The sequence below is a fragment of the Lithobates pipiens genome, unplaced genomic scaffold, assembly GCF_037356315.1.
Source record: "Lithobates pipiens isolate NorthernLeopardFrog02 unplaced genomic scaffold, aLitPip1_a1.2 Scaffold_28, whole genome shotgun sequence".
NCBI classification, from domain to species: domain Eukaryota; kingdom Metazoa; phylum Chordata; class Amphibia; order Anura; family Ranidae; genus Lithobates; species Lithobates pipiens.
Window position 1 is genome coordinate 42,184,979 of NW_027507789.1, and position 17,200 is coordinate 42,202,178.

At 40.4% G+C, this 17,200-nt stretch overlaps 1 protein-coding gene and 1 non-coding gene across 2 annotated transcripts in view; one reads left to right on the plus strand and one right to left on the minus strand.

Annotated features, from left to right (window-relative positions):
• PLCG1 (phospholipase C gamma 1) overlaps positions 1-17,200 on the plus strand; it is a 154,087-nt gene that overhangs the window by 99,568 nt on the left and 37,319 nt on the right. The window contains exons 9-16 of the mRNA XM_077459131.1: positions 364-465; positions 694-812; positions 3,891-3,976; positions 7,773-7,893; positions 10,685-10,853; positions 10,996-11,118; positions 12,271-12,372; positions 12,812-12,999. Of these exons, the coding sequence (XP_077315257.1) occupies positions 364-465; positions 694-812; positions 3,891-3,976; positions 7,773-7,893; positions 10,685-10,853; positions 10,996-11,118; positions 12,271-12,372; positions 12,812-12,999 (1,010 nt within the window). The remainder of the gene's footprint in view (positions 1-363; positions 466-693; positions 813-3,890; positions 3,977-7,772; positions 7,894-10,684; positions 10,854-10,995; positions 11,119-12,270; positions 12,373-12,811; positions 13,000-17,200) is intronic.
• On the minus strand, positions 1,931-2,064 carry LOC143937626 (small nucleolar RNA SNORA17). The gene has a single exon (XR_013263716.1). It is a non-coding gene; the product is annotated as a small nucleolar RNA SNORA17 (small nucleolar RNA).

Genomic DNA, 17,200 nt, shown 5'->3' on the forward strand with positions numbered 1-17,200 from the left:
TAGTTTCATGGGGCCAAAACAAACTAATGTTTCATGTCACCCGTACCTCCAGCTGGTCATAAAATCTGGTTTTGAAGCTTTATTTTTCATGGTATACAAGTGCTTTATTAGTCCTACTAACCTAAATTGTTTGATTTCAGTCAACTGAGCTGCCAATTACCAGGACTAGGTCCAGAGTAGTCCTGTGCAATTATCAGTTTTCAGGAAGGTCAAGGTTTCCCATACATTTTGGGGGGACAAAACAATAAGGACGGTTCGCAACTCTCTGCATTCTCTCTTGGCATTTGTGAATTTCCCAGGATGCCCCTTCTGAACCTTCCATTTATATTGTCTCTTCTAACCCCTTTCACTAATCCATTGCAGGAGATGTGGGCATCTGATCCTACCAAAGTGCAAGAGTTCATGTTTCACTTTTTGCGTGACCCTCTGAGGGAGATAGACGAACCATACTTCACCCCGGAGGAGGTAGGTCAAAAAACAAGAACCCGAAATTGTATTTTTTCTTTATGGTTTCAAAGTAAAAGTCTGGAAAATGTAGGGCACAACTTGCTTCCTGTGTGTGCCTCTCTGAAATTCGCTTCACGCCCAGTTTTTTTTTTTTTTTTTTCAGGTTTTAAAAGCTTTGTGTGTCTTTTTTTTTTTTAATCCTTGTAAGTTGATTTTCTTGGTCTATCTGCTGTTGTGTCTCTGCAGTTTGTTACATTCCTGTTCTCCAAGGAGAACAATATGTGGGATTCTTCACTGGACACCGTGTGTCCCCAAAACATGGACAACCCCCTGTCCCATTACTGGATCTCCTCTTCTCATAACACGTAAGACATTTCAGCTGCTCAGACTCCCGATTCCCTATGTGCCCAGGTACTCTTCCTGTATTCTCTCCTCTCTACTCTGGATTTGTTCACATTTCAGCTAAGCTAGTTGACCTAGATTGAAAAAGCTGAATCCATATATTTTTTTTTTTAGACCCCCCCCCCATGAAGAAAATGAAAAATAAACTTGCCTTATGCCCCTATTTCTGTCCACTGCTCCTAACGATGGTGACATCAATGGGCCTTCTGGTGGGAATATGTTGAGAAGACATCTCTACACAGCCCTGGAGAGTCTGATTGTAAGATTTGAGACCCTTCCCTTTCCCAGTGCTCCCGCAGTGAGGCCCAGTGATGTCACCAGCACCTACAGGAAGTGACCAGAACCCAGGGTGTAAGGTAAGCATAGTCCCCCCCCCCCCCCCCCCCCCCCATGTGTTTATTTTTTGTTTTACTCTATATTTTTTCAGAAGGGGAGTGGGGGTCCAAAGCATTAGTAGACCTTGTGATTCAAAATATTTATATTTAAAGTGTTACTAAACCCACAGCAGTAAAATCTGTTTGTAAAGCATGCTTGTTATACTTACTGTGGAACCTAAGGGGTTAGTCCTCTGCATTGTGTAAAAAGGCTGTTTGATCCTGTCTTCACTGATCCCCTCCTCCTCTCTTACTGTCCCCAATCCATCTGCTGTTTTTTTGTTTTTTTGGGGGGGGGTGGTGCATGTGATCAGCACTGTCCACATAGAGGGTCAGGGGTCCTGCAGCCTCCTAGGACAGTCAGAGGAGAATGAAAACTCCTCCTACAAGCTTTAACCAGTGCTTGGCCAGACACTGATAGAAGTCACAAGACTGCTATATACTGCTGATGAGAATAGGTATTTAGCAGTTTATATTTACTAAAATAATTGCATTTCCATGTTCTGTGTACTATGAGAGACCAGATATAGTAAATGCAGGTTCCTGGGTTTAGTAACACTTTAAAGAGACTCTGTTGCCAAACCTTTTACTTAAACAGCAATCTTCCCAATAAGATTATATGTGCTTTTATCAAATTTTGGCATGTTGTTTAGACCCCTTTCTCACGGAAATGACTCCGCCAGCAGTCTGCCGATCTCCGCTAAGCATGTGTATGGCTGATCCGTATCCGCTCTCGCTCTCTGTGTCACGCTTATGCAGAGCGGACACAGACACAGCCACTCTCCTCTATGGGCAGTCAGATGTAAACGGACCGCCTGTCTGTTTAAAATTGACTTTCATCTGATCCGTTTCACCAGGCAGAAGGACAACTGATCCCCATCTGTCTGTTTTTATCGGATTGGATGTAGGCAGGTGTAAACGGACACATGTGACCGTACACCCACTGCTCCACATAGGAGAATAGAGGGTTTGATCGGGCCAGCCTCCCTGAAAAAACTGAGAGGCAGACCTGATCACTCCGCTTGTGTGAAAGGGGCCTACCTTTTAAAATGAGAGAAACAAAATTATACCAGAGCTCCTCTGCCAATATCAAAGTCCATGAGCTGCGATCCGGTGCTCTAGCCAGGACGTTCAGGCCCCAAATACAATGCTTGAATCAAAAAGGGCTGGCAACTCTGATGCTCTTGATGATCAAATGCTTTGATGAAGGCTTCTTAGCCGAAACGCGTCAATGTAGAGCCTGTACCCATGTAACCAATAAAGGACTTTTATTCAAGAGCATCAGAGTTGCCAGCCCTTTTTAATTAAAATACCTTTTTAAAATCTTCCTTTTGTGTAGAAGAAACCCAAAAGCCCTGAGGCTGCTGCTGCTGATTGTTGCTATCTTGAATATGATTTCAGCAGACTCAGATCTGTCACTCAAGTAGTAGTCCACCTTGGCTCCTCTGCCATTAGCTATAAAAAATATTGTAAAGGGATGAGCGGAGGAGCTGGGCCAGTACAGACAGTAATTAGACAATCTTATACAAAAGGGCAGCGCTACAATACATGAATACACAACACAAACAAAATGAAAGCAAAGTGATCAAACAAGATGCTAAGATTCCATATAGTAAAACACAAATTCACAAAGTCCAATCCAAAGAAATACATAACTTTCCCAGCGTCCATGCGGTGATCATTTAAAAACAGATTCTTTGACAGTGTGCTTCCACCAAAATATAAGGGATGCTCAAGTGCACATAAATGACCTTAGCAGAAGGTATGTTGCCATGTATGAGAACATGGTCATAAAGCGCTCAGTAGGTATAGATGTCTGAGTGCAGTGATCTAGCGACTGGCCCGACTCAAATGCTTCAACTCACACCAATAACACATGGCTTGAAAAAAGTTCTCTATGTGTAGTAAGAGCAGTTCACTGGTTTTTTAAAATCTCATATAAACGCACACTCACATGATTAAAAAGGCAGAGAAGCCATTTAGAGCACACTGTTGTTTGTTTCCGGTGTCAGCGTGCGTGGTGACGTCACATCCGCTGGACCAACTCGATGCATTTTGTCAGATATCATCGAGGGAGTGGTAATAAAGGAGAAGGCTAAGACATACAAGGAGGTTAGTGGCAATGAGTGCTATGGATTTTGCTCTTCCTCCAGTAGTTAAAATTTACAGCAAGTTTAGAGGCACATTAAAAGTGAAGAATAAAAAAAAACATTTATGGAAAGGAAAAATAATAAGCAAACAATTAAAAGACTTGATTTTTCTGTGCTTTTACCTGCAGTTTTGTAGGTTGGTGACAGGGTCTCTTTATTATGTATTTGTAATTATGTTTATTTTTGCTGTATCGTGCGATGTGTTTTAAAGCGTAAGGATGTGTGATTTTTTTTATTTTTTTTTGCCTGCATAAGTATTCATTTTCTCTTCTGCGTGTTTGCCAGGGGTGGGTATTTCCTGTGTGTTTTTCTTTTAAAATGGATGTAGAACACACACTATGTGTTTCACATACGGTGCAGTTCATCCTGTGAAAGATAAGCTTGCAAGAGTCACAGGCTAAGCTGGTATAAAGGGGAATTTTAAATGTCACACATATTGATGAGAACCTTGCTTTCTATTTTTATTTAAAAAAAGGTTAATTTACAATTTTTGTTTTTTTGGTTACTCTGCTTATAGGTACCTAACGGGAGATCAGTTCTCCAGCGAATCCTCCCTTGAAGCATATGCCCGCTGTTTGCGGATGGGCTGCCGCTGTATTGAGTGTGAGTGGAGGACGCCATCTTGTGGATGATGGTGTTAATTTTATAAAAAAAAAAAAAAACACATTAACATGGGAAATGTTTGCCTTTATTTATTCTTACAGTTAATGTTGTCATTGATTTTTTTATTTTATTTTTCATTTCAGGTTTTCTTGATATTAGACTGTATAACCCCAGTTTAAACCACTTAAAGTGTTTGCTTTTTTACCTTTGTGCATTCTCTACATTAAGGTAGAAAACCTTCTGTGTGTGCCTCACTTTATACTTGCTGTGCGAGATGTCGATCCATTTTTGTGTCTAAAAGTAGCAGCACTGTGCTCTCTTACCCTCCTCACTGGAGATTGAAACAGTAGCGGAAACCATTGGCTGCTGCTATCGATCACAACCAGTAAGGAGAGAGTGGGAGACGGGCCAAGCTGCCCTGTGTGTGTCAATGGACACACAGGGAGGCTAGGGAGTGAGCGCGCAAGAGTGCCCCCAGAGCAAGCAGCTTGCCTATGGGATCACTAGGAAGGGGGGAGGAGCTAGGAGTGCCTGCAGGGGACCCTAGAAGAGGAGGATCAGGCTGCTCTGTGCAAAACCATTGCGCAGAGTGGGTAAGTATGGCATCTTTATCTTTTAATTTTTTAAATGTTTCCTTTTAGAATCACTTTTTAAATTCAAACTCCAGCCAAAACATTTTTTAGAAGAGAGGAGAAACTCGTAAACTTGTGAGGTTTTTTTGCGGTCTGTGTCCTGGTTGGAGAGATTTGCCTTGACTTTTTTTTTTTTTTTGTCACTAAGATATGAAGTGAGCAACATCTCCCCATCAATAAAATAACTTGTTTTTATGGCTCACGCATGTGGATGTAAATACAGGCATGTTGGCGTACATCATTAAATATGTATTTGCAGTGGCCATAAGCCTCAGCCTTATTCTGCTTATAAGACGTATTTCACTCTTTTTATACTTTTATTTAAGACAAATCGCAAGTACAGACATATGTCAGATGATACTAGCTGCCCTTTATTGGTACGCAGCATTTTCCATCAGAAATCCTCTTAAATTTTGAACATCTGAAATAGAGAATCCTATCCTGCATTTCAACGTGGTTACTGGAGGAGTAGTCTTACTGAATGTCATCAATAAAATAAGATAAATTGTACCTGAAAGATCAGTTATTTTCTTTTATGTAATATCTAAGGGGCATAAAGGAGAGTAAAGCTGGCTATGCATGGTTCATTTATTTATTTATTTATTTTTTCAGAGGTGGCTGGAGGAATCATCCTGGCAGGGGCACTGTATTCTGACAGTGGCTTCCACTACCATCAGAATAGAAAGAACCCTCTGAATGGGACTTTTTAGGGCATCAATCACTACAGTGTTTGTATAAGAGTGCATTTTATTATACAAAATTAAAAATATTCCAGAACACAATACAATAAAAGACGAGCTGCAGTTAACATGACAAATAACCATCTGATCAACACATTTGTTTGGTTTGATGAAGATCGTATTGGGCCAACGGTTACTTGTCATGTTAACTGCAGCTCGTCTTTTATTGTATTGTATTCTGGAATATTTTAAATTTTGTGTAATAAAATGTACTCTTTTATATAAACACTGTAGTGATTGATGCTCTAAAAAGTCCCATTCAGAGGGTTTTTTCTATTTTGGTATACTAAATTAGGTTTGTGGGTCTCTCACTCTTCTCCTTAACGACAAACTTCTAATTGATGCACTACCATCAGAATCCAATGCAGCCGCAAAGTTTTCCAGCCTGTTCCTTCGAAAGTAGGGATGCCTACACACAGTAGAGAATGGGAAAGGAAGGATTGCAGTAGGGGTGTGTGTACTAGTACGTGAAATTTCTATACGTGGATGAATGAGATTATATATATATATATATATATATATATATATATATATATATATATACATATATATACATATACTTTTTAAATATGCTGGGAGTATCCATTGACAATAGGTACAAAATATCAGTTAAAAATATCCCCAGTCATCTAAAGATTTGGAGTAGGATCTTCCTGTTTACTATAAGATATATATGGTAAAGAAAGGTGGGAAGCTTAACATTCAGAATCTAGTTATAGTTTTGTGAAATGCGTAGACTGAACTAGATATTGGATGCTAAGCATCCTACAAATATTTTACCATATATATCTGTTGTAAACGGGAAGATCCTACTCCAAATCTTTAGATGTCTTGGGATGTTTTCAGTGTATTGTGTACAATGAAAGCACAATTTTTTTTTTTTTTTACTAATAATATTTTGTTTCTATTATTGCATAATCCCTGGGGGTCATATATATATATATATATATATATATATATATATATATATATATATATATATATATATATATATATATATATATATATATATATATATATATAATATATTAAAATACCTGGGGTAATGACCCCTAGAGACATATTCTGTTGGTACATATTTTTTGTATTGATCCCACACATACCGTTTTTGTTTTAAATACCCATGGATCTCTTGTGTTCCAGTCTGATTAGAGACAGAAATTGGCATATCTTTATATGTAGATGCATAGAAAAGGTTCTTCCGAGGGAACCACATGTTACACATTTTCTACTCTTGGTTGTGAAGGTTGGAAGTCAGGTCTTCCATCCATTTGGTCCCTTTAAAACTATTAAAAGTCCTGTTTTAGGAGCAGACAGCATAGCATGTTTTTAGCCTTTTTGGGCAGAAAAAATACCTCCTCCATGACCCTTTTAATCCCACTTTAATTGGACCTGACTTTTCCATGTCATCTTGACCAAGCCCAGCCAGTTCCACTGTTCAATGAGGCTGCTTTAGTGACCAATAGGAGCACTCCCATTAGATTTGGGTATGGCAGTTGTTGGAGCTTTGCAGTGAAATTAGGAAAGTGAGTCCTAGCAGTGAAGTTCAACTAAAACAGGCACAGAAGAGATTTTCTGTCCAATAAAGGGGAAAAATAATATAAGATGTGCTTTGTAAAGTATATGTAAACCAGAACAATAAACCTCTTATTTGCTCCCTTTTGGTTTATTAGATATACCATTGAAAGTATTAGTTTTGTCTGTTAGGTCTAAAGCAGTCCTCCCAGTTCTTCTTTTACACTGCAGAAAATATGTTCCTATGCTGTGGATATGAGGAGGGATTTGGTAATTTATCAGACAAGGGCTGACACCATTTCTTGCCATTTCAATCCTGAAAAAGACATGTGGTGTCCTCTCTCAGGAGGAGATTACTGCATTTATGGCAAATCAACAAGTATTATTCTTAAAGGTATAAAACCATGGAAAATGTGCATGTATTGCTGAGCTATACAGGTTTTTTTTTTTTTTTTTTTTTGCCCTGACATGCACTTGAAGTAGCAAAAGTGTGGTCATTCTTTAACAGTCAGGGTTGGATATTACAACAAAAGCCAAAGAGGTTCAATAAAAAAAGACTGAAGGAGGAACTAGAATGTGTGTAGGTTGGGAAGATATAAAGGCTACGGAGTACACATTCATTTTAATACCTATGTAGGTTTGCTTATATTTTAAACACTGAAAATATCATCCAGGTTGATGCCATTTGCAGTAAACCTTTATCTTGGCTAAAAACAATGGAATGATTTCACAAAAACTGGAACGAGGAAGATTGGAACATATAATCCCTAGAGCAGTTTTATTTGCAGGGCTGATAGGAGTATATTGCACCTTGTACTTTGTTAGAGATATATTTGTGTTGTTTGCATTCTGATCTAGTTGATGATGGATTATTACAGGATCACTTGATGACTTTTGTTTTGTTTCCAGTGGATTGCTGGGATGGACCAGATGGGATGCCAGTCATCTATCATGGACATACTTTGACCACCAAAATAAAGTTCAACGAGGTTCTCCTCACCATCAAAGAACATGCTTTTGTCACATCGGAGTACGTACTCGTATTTGTAATGGTGAACCTAATTTTTTGAATAGAAGATTCTTATACATTTAAGCCATAAACTGATGATTCTTTTTTTTTCATTTAGCCTGTGGGCTGGACCAAAAAAAAGTGAAAAGATTCCTCTAGAGCTGCACAATTAATAGTGAAAAACTGGAAATCGCGATTCTACCACCCTCCCGATCTTAAAACAGCGTTTCCCGATTCTATGTAACAAGTGCAGAAAGTTCTCTGCTCACTTCTGACAGCTGACAAAAAAAAAACAATCCAGACAGCCTGCCAAGTTTATCCCTACATCAGAGATCAAGAGAAACATTGTAAACCTTTCGTTTCTTAGATCAAAGGAATTAACTTCTTCTTCAAGGCTACTTTCACACTGGTGGGTGGGGTGTTAGCTGTAAAGCGCTGCTAATTTTAGCGTCACTTTACCGCTGTAATAGTGGCGCTCTTCGGCCGCTAGTGCGGTGCTTTTAAGCCCTGCTGGTGGCCGAATAAAGGGTTAAAAGCACTGCTGCCGAAGCCCTTTGCAGGCGCCTCGGCAGCGGTGCCCATTGATTTCAATGGCAGGGATGGTGGAGGTGCTCCTCCACCACCCAAAAGATCCTGATTACTTTTTGCAATGTCCTGCCAGTGCACCACTCCAGTGTGAAAGCACTCGGGCTTTTACACTGGGGCTACGGGGGGGGGGGGGGGGGGGTGTGTGGAGGTGGGGTGGTGTGGTGGATTGGGGGGGTATTCAGGTGCTTTTACAGTCTATATTTTTATCCCTCTAGGGCCTGAAAAACTTAGGTCTGCTTAACCACTTTAAAGACTAAACCTTTTCCTGACATTTGTTGCTTACAAGTTAAAATTTTGTATTTTTTTTTTTTGCTGCTAGAAAATTACTTGGAACCCCCAAACATTATTTATGTTGTTTTCTTTTGTTTTTGTTTTTGTTTTTTTTTTGTTTTTAGAAGAGACCCCAGAGAATAAAATGGCAGTTGTTGTAATATTTTATGTCACACTGTATTTGCGCAGCAGTCTTTAAAACGTAATTTTTCTGGAAAATGAATTCAATACCTAAACAGTAAAGTTAGCCCAATTTTTTTTGTATAATGTGAAAGATGATGTTACGCCACGAGAATCTTGCGAGAATCGTGATTTTTATTCTAATCAAAAAATAATAGTGATTCTCATTTTTGCCAGAATCGTGCAGCTCTAGATTCCTCCATTTATTCTATACATTGCAGATGAGCAAATCTCCTGCTGTGACTATTGTATTTTGATAGCAAGCCCCACAGGCCTTAAAAATAGCCTAGAGGTCACAAGTGAAGATACTCTAAATCAGGGGTATTGAATTAAAATCCACAGAGGTCCAGTTAGTAAAATTGTATTCCTGCAGAGGTCTGAATAGCATGTTTGCATACTAATAGCACCTCCGCACATCTGCAAACATATCGTAGCAAAATTTTTAGCATTGTTTTTCCCACACAAAGAGATTTCTTTTGGTGGTATTTAACCACTACTGGCTTTTTATTTTTTTCTAAAAAAAATAAAACGAAAAATTTCCTAGTTATAACATTTTGAAAACAAGTAATTTTTCTTCATTGATGTGCAATGATGAGGCAGCACTAATGGGCACAGATGGGCTGGCACCGATGGGGGGAGGGCACTGGTAGGTAACACTGATGGGGGGGGCACTGGTTGGCAGCACTGGTAGGTGGAACTGATATGCACCTGTAGGTGGCACTGGTGGGGGCACTGCATAGCAGCAGTGCCTCTCCCTGTTCGGGACCGCTGTCGCTCTGTCAGAATATGGTGATTGGCTTTTTTTTTTTCTACCTCACGCTGTCAGTGTGGGCAGGGGGGAAAAAGGCAGATTACCGACCTTCTGTTTACAACATGTGAGCCGCTGTCATTGGCTGACAGCTGTTCACGTGGTAAGATGCCCGGATCGGCCCCTTACTCCGATCTGTGATCAGCTGAGTCTCATTGACTCAGTATTCTTTGAGCGCACCATGCAGGGGTCACGCGGGCAGCTCACGCACGGGAGGCCGTCTATTGATGGCCTCCCAACAATTAAGTCCCGCGCTGTAGCCGTCACTTGGCTACAGCGCGGGCGGGAGATGGTTAAAGCACCTGTGCAATATAAAGTAAAACCTGCAAATGTGACCTGTTGGGGGTACTTGAGGACAGGGTTGAGAACCACTGGCTTATGGTATAGGCTCTTCTGGTTTTATTAAGGAATCACTATTTAGCAATATACAGTATATGGTTTCTGATTGTTCAAATTGGGTAAAAGCTGAACTCCGAGGATACCTAAAAGTTAACTGGTGCTTGGCTATAATTTAAAGTAGAACTATAGGCATTTTGGATAGAGTAAGGGAAGGTCATAACCCCTATCAGTTTATTTTTTGCCATCTGTGTCCCATTGGGGAGATTTCCCCTCACTTCCTGTTTCATAGACTAAACAGTAAGTGAGAGGAAATCCTGCAGGTTACCAGGACCTGTTGCAAGATTCCAATCTATTACTTTTCTGGGAACAACCCAAAATTTGGTGATTTTATTTAATTGCACTTTAAATGATGATGGTAAACAGGACAAATCTAGTGAATCTCGTGAACGGGGGCACAGAAAGCAATAAAAACCTGACAGGGGTTTTAATCCCCCTTCACTCTATCCAAAACTAAAATAAAAGTTTTGCCTTTAGTTGCACTTTTTAAAAAAAAAATGTTTTTACTCCTACAGACCTGTTTAGCTCATACTGTACTTCTGTTGCATTATTTTTTTCCTCCATTGTTAGATATCCAGTTATTTTGTCAATTGAAGACCATTGCAGTATTGCCCAGCAGAGGAACATGGCCCAGCACTTCAAGAAGGTATTTGGGGATATGCTTCTGACCAAACCAGTGGATGTCAGTGCTGATTTTTTACCCTCCCCAAACCAACTTAAAAGAAAAATTCTCATCAAGGTAAGAGCCCATCTGTTCTGCACCCTGTATGAGTACTCAGGCTGCAGGTGGTGTAGCTGACCCTGGGCCCTGAGTTGGTTGGGGTTCAGCTGCGCTCTACTGGAAATATACTAATACTAATTATTCCTGTTCTTGACTATAGCACAAGAAGCTAGCAGAAGGCAGTACCTATGAAGAGATCCCCACCTCCACTGTGTATTCAGAAAATGACATCAGCAACTCAATTAAGAATGGAATCTTGTATCTGCAGGATCCTATTAATCATGTAAGTTGTACAGGGCTGAGGCACTATACACCAGCATTGGAATCCTGTGTAACATCCACTTACCATATATTCACAGTTACCTGGATAGAGTTAATGCAGTGTCCAAACTGGCCATGTCAACAACTTATAAAATTGTAGCTAAAAATCTGAGTAACATCAAGTATTTTTAAATGCTCTCTTGCTCTGTTTTTTCCTTTGCCATAAATATTTTTTTATTGGCTTGCAGTGTGCCTGGTGAGAACATTTGAGTACTCTGGGGAGAGTCCATTTCATAGCACATCCTCTCCTTCCTTGCACACTATAGCCCTTACCTCCTAGGCCTAGTTGCTCGCTGTGCTGGCCCAGCTATTCCACCCCTTTCTTCACCTAACAAAGTCTTGTATGTAACTGCTAGTGGAGGAGCAAAGGAGAACACTATAGATCAGGTTTCTCCATACTGTCAAAACAAAGGGCCAGTTTACTCCCCCCCTCAAATTTTAGGGAAAATAGAAAATGCCCTGGCATCATTGGGAGTAAACTAATATGTCATAGGCTTAGTAAACAGTGGGAGTTGGAGGGAATTTTTTTTTTTATTACATCATTTGTGTCAGTGGGAGGAATAGTGCCCCGTCATAGGTGTCAGTTGGAGGGATATTACCCAATAATTGGTGTCAGTGGGAGTAATGGCACCTTGTATCAGAGGAAGGAAAAGTGCCCCCAAAAGCAAAATGAAGTCAAGCAAAGTGCCACATCTGGCACCTGGGCCGCAGTTTGGAGACCCCTGCTATAGAAGGTTACTTGAATTTGCTGACATCACATCCAAGATGGGAGCATCCAGCAGCAATCTCAGGGCTTTTGAAGGTCTTCACAAGGGAGGCTTTTACAGGTAACTAATGTTCATGTTTTGTTGAACTGAGTGGCTTGGTGCAGGGCAACTGGAACAAATGATGAGCAGTAATTTAGTTATAATGAATCCTCAGTTGATTCTTTTCAGATTAAAAATAGTTCTTTCCTGTGTACAATAGCTGTCCCATATTAAATACTTGTCTGGAAATAACAGAGTATGTAAAGGCAGCACAAAGTAATATTTAACTGGATAGGAAGAATGGAAGTTTACCGGAAAAGTGAACTATGGGTTTGGTGAAATAAATAACTCCTTATATTCTCTTTCAGGAGTGGTATCCTCACTTCTTCGTACTTACCAGCAGCAAGGTCTACTACTCAGAGGAGACCACAGGAGGACAAACCAATGATGATGAGGAGGAGCAGAAGGAGGTATACCATGCTAACAAGTGTCATTTCAAATGTATTTTTGTTTAAGTCTAGAGTAGAATAAGACACAAGGCAACCTAGAAAAGGGCCAAGTTGATGTCCAGGGGGCCCAGCTACAACCGTCATACTCCTGTAGTAAACCATGGATATGGGGCTATTGGCCAAAGCTGTACACCTGTCTGTTGGTTCAAAAAGGCGCATACATGTGTAAGGATCTGGTGTCTGATGGGGCCATACAAGTACAGACAATGCTAATGGGTCAGCTTCTCTGTGCTTTATTGCAATCCCACCCCTCTTGTGATTCAACATAAACTGTATTGGCATTCAGCATACTTTTAGTAGTGAGGTGATCATAGACATATTGTTTTCGAAATACTCTGTCTGCGAGCCATTTTTAGTCATTTATAAAGCTATATCCTTCTTTTATTTTTATTTTTTCCAGACCAGCAACAGTTCTGAATTACACTCTACTGAGAAATGGTTCCATGGAAAGCTTGGGGCAGGCCGGGATGGGCGACATATTGCTGAACGCCTCTTGACAGATTACTGCATTGAGACTGGGGCTCCAGACGGTTCTTTCCTGGTACGGGAAAGTGAGACCTTTGTAGGAGATTACACTCTGTCCTTTTGGTATGATCAGTTTTTTTTTTGTTTTTTTGTTTTTTATCCTAGACTTATGAAACGCTAGTAGAATGTACATTGTACAATTTTGCCATTCATATCTGTCCCTTCCATAGTACAGTTGACATTCAAATGTCACTGCCACAGTTGTACATATTAGAAGCTACACATACGAGGCTTAATTTTTAAGTAGAAGGCCTACCTTTCAAACAATGGAAAGTACGCTCTCTTAGAACCCAAATAGGAGAACACTATTGTAATACAAATAACCCAAATGTCAAGCACATCTCTAATGTGACACGTCATTTTAGAGATCATCAAGGTGATCTCTCCTCATTTAGATTGCAGTAAGTGCTCTGGTGCAACAAAGCAGCCACACTAAACACTCGTTCATTTAGCAATTAAACGTTTAGTTTTCAAAAGCACCATCTGTAAAGAGTTGTCTTTAATTAGATTTTTTTTAATTATGGTTTTTATTTTATTTGTTGTATCTTGGTACTGCTGATCTCCTGCTGCCCCTTTTTGTAGCTACATGCATTCAGCATTGGCTACCTGATATTTCCTGGGGGGTCCTAGTGGTGACAACAGTGGATAATGCCTGCCTAATTAATATGTTTTTAAAGGTAGTTTTTTACCTTAATGCATTCTCTGCATTAAGGTTAAAAATAAGTTCTGTATCCAGCTACACCCCCAGCTACACCACCAACCTCCTTATACTTAACAGAGCCTGATCTCGATCCATCACTGTGCCAGAGAGTAGACACTCTCTCTCATTGGCCATGGAGGCAACAGCCGGAGCCATTGGCTCCTCCTGCTATTAATCAGAGCCTGTGAGGAGAGAGAAAGGGACAGGCCTATCCTCCCTGTGTGTGCCTATGGACACACGCAGGGCAGCTCAGATTGAGCTTGTCAGAGTGACATTTAGCAAGAGGCTTCCTATGGGGGCAATCGGCAAGGGGGAGGAGCCTGGAGCACCGGTGGGAAACCTCAGAAGAGGACGATCAAGGCTACTCTGTGCAAAACCATTGCACAGAGCAGGTAGGTGTGGTTTGGAATTTTAAAAAAAATTACATTTACAATCACTTTTTACTGTCAATTGAAGTCTCCGTTGGAAGCCCATGTGACAGAGTGACAACACAGTAGCACAGCTGGCAGAAAGGGTTCAAGCGTTTGTCGCCTTCTAAAGTATGTGCCTGGAAAAAGACCTTTTATGCCAGGATCACTGAATATTTTAATTAAAGCTGGGGTTTAACAAATACTGACAATTGCGTTTTTGAAGTTACACAATCATGTAAAGATCGTTTTACTATTTTAGTGATTAGGTTTACGTAAATTTTTAGCTTTTCTTTGCAATATTCTCTGATAAAACACTAAGATGCCTTTGACCAACCTATGTAATAACATGGAGGGGTCCTTATGCCTTTTCCCTAGTTTTCTCAATATTTGAAGTGTTAGGCCGCGTACACACGGGAGGACTGTTCGCCCAACTTAGTCCGCTGAACAGTGTTTCAGCGGACAGTCCGCTCGTGTGTGGGCTTCAGCGGACTGTTTCAGCGGACAGTCTGACGAACAAAGTCTTACGGAATTTCCGTAAGACAGTCCGTTCAAACTTGGTTTTGTCCGTCCAAACTTGGTTTCAGCGGACAGTCCGCTCGTGTGTAGGCAAGTTGGACGGACTAAGTATCGCGCATGCTCAGAAAGGGTTTACACGGCCGAAGGTTGCATTGCAGTGTATAGGACGTCGTTTTTCTAGTCCCGTCGTACGTGCTGTACACGTCATCACGCACGTTTTCAGCGGACTGTCTGCTCATCGTGTGTGGTCAAGTCCGTTCATGCTAATTTTGAACGGACTGTTTGTCGGATTGTTTGACGAACTTAGTTGGGCGAACAGTCCGCCCGTGTGTACGCGGCCTTAGTGTAAAAATGTATCTGCAGTGCTACAAAACCTGGCTTGTTCATTCAATATAATGATGTTCAAGGGGAAACATATCTAGTTTATTATATTCTGTCCATAAAGGAATGTGACCATTAACCGGAATTAGGTTTCGATTGTTGCTTATGAACTGTTCAAGGGGTGGACCCACCTTTACACCACTGCACACTGTTACTGCACACAGGGGGGCAGTGCAAACAAATATTTGCTGCAATAGTATATGCTGCTACCCATATAATCCGCCATCAGCAGAGGTCACAGGTGCTTTATCCGCAGTAGCCCATCTGAAAGTAATGGTCCATAAAGATGATCTGTACAACCGTTCCTGCTCTAAAATCTTGCTTTTATTCAGGAAACAACAGTGTACAGTACACAAATGCAGTCAGTTGACGCATTTCAGCCTACATGGCTTTAATCATAACTACGATAAGATATTAAACTTTGAGATATAATTAAATTATAAATTTAATTCATAGATATAATTGCAAAAAACTGGAACAGCTGATGCAATAGCAGAGGAGCCAAAGTAGATGCCACCATACTTCAAAAACAGACTACATGGAGAGATACTGTGCTAGAACATATTAATAGAAATTAAAATGAATAATAGCAGTATAATTAGATGGTTGTGTGTTAAAGGGAGAGTTAAGGAGATAATAGACAGAAACATACTGATATTGTGTACAGAGAGGAGGAAACTGGGAAGAGGCAACCTAATGTACAATGCAGGTCCAGGTCCCATCTCTAGTTTAAGCCCTGAGGAGATCTAGTCGTTAGTCTAAAAATCCACCAGGCCTCTTTCCAAAAACCTCCTCTCTCTATCTCCTCCTCTCAGCAAGTGTGAAAGCCTCTCTATTCCCCTTAATCTAAATGAGAGATCACTTTGATGATCTCTAAAATGATGTGTCGCATTAGAGATGTGCTTGACATTTGGGTTATTTGTATTACAATAGTGTTCTCCTATTTGGGTTCTAAGAGAGCGTGTGGTACAACCCACATACTGCAGGCTGCACTTAATACAGGTAATTGGGTAGACTGCATCATTTGTGCCGCAATTTATATATTGTTTTATGGAAAATTCTTCTCCTTTAGCTATCGAGGAGAAAGTCTTACCCAAAAGGTGACAGTACCTGCAGGTCTAAGTTACATGGATAACTCACCCTTTTTTTTTTTTTTTTTTTTTTTTTTTTTTTTTAGATGAGGAAAAAAGGCTGGGTGATAACAAATTGGTGGCTTCTACATTGGCTTCTCTGCTATTGCATCAGCTGTTAGTTTTTTGCAATTATATCTATCAATTAATCCAATTAGTAGCTGGAGCCTTTGTTAGCCGCTAAATAGCTGTTTCATGTCTTATCGTAGTTATGATTAAAGCTGTGTAGGCCGAAACGTGTCAACTGACTGCATTTGTGTACTGTACAGTGTGGTTTCCTGAATAAAAGCAAGATTTTAGAGCAGAAACGGTTGTGTGGATCACATAAGGGGATCAGTATATGAGGGGGATCTTCCGATTTCACTGGATAATGTATTTAAATAAAAAATATGCATAAACCCTAATATTAGCAGCTAGCACAATATTGCTGGAAACAACATAAGCAGTATAATATGGTAATGGTGCAGCAGAGTACATAGTGATATGAAGTCCGTAAATATTCAAGAAGGTGATTTTGGTACTGCGAGGAGACCATCACCAACACCCGAATGCACTCACTCTTACCCTCAGGCAAAGATAAGCAGTGGATGTCACCCAATGGCAAATTCAGCAGTAATTCACTTTAGGGGTGTCACCTGGCGCCTCCACCACAACAGAACTTCACGAACAAAGATCAATGGGCAATGGGTATCAATTGAGTGGTAACTTCACCAGTAGTTCACCTCAGGGATATCCTCTGATGTTCCCCTCCACAGCAACAGAACTCAGAAAAGAAGTAGGGTCACAGAGGTTGGGAACTGCTGGCGAAGTTACCACCGCTTGACATGCATTGCCCTTTGATCTTTGTTCATGAAGTTCTATTGTGGTGGAGGCGCCAGGTGACGCCCCTCAAGCAGGTTTACTGCTGAATTTGCCATTGAGTGACATTCATTGCTTATTTATTCTTGCCTGAGGGTAAGATTCTGTGTGTTTGGGTGTTGGTGATGGTCTCCTCACACTGCTGAAGCATGTATCTTGCTAAGAACACCTTGACTACTTACTGACTTCGTATCACTATGGACTCTATTTAGTTTAGCACTGCACCATATTATAATGTATTTAAATGCTGCTTTCTCTGACGTTTTTTC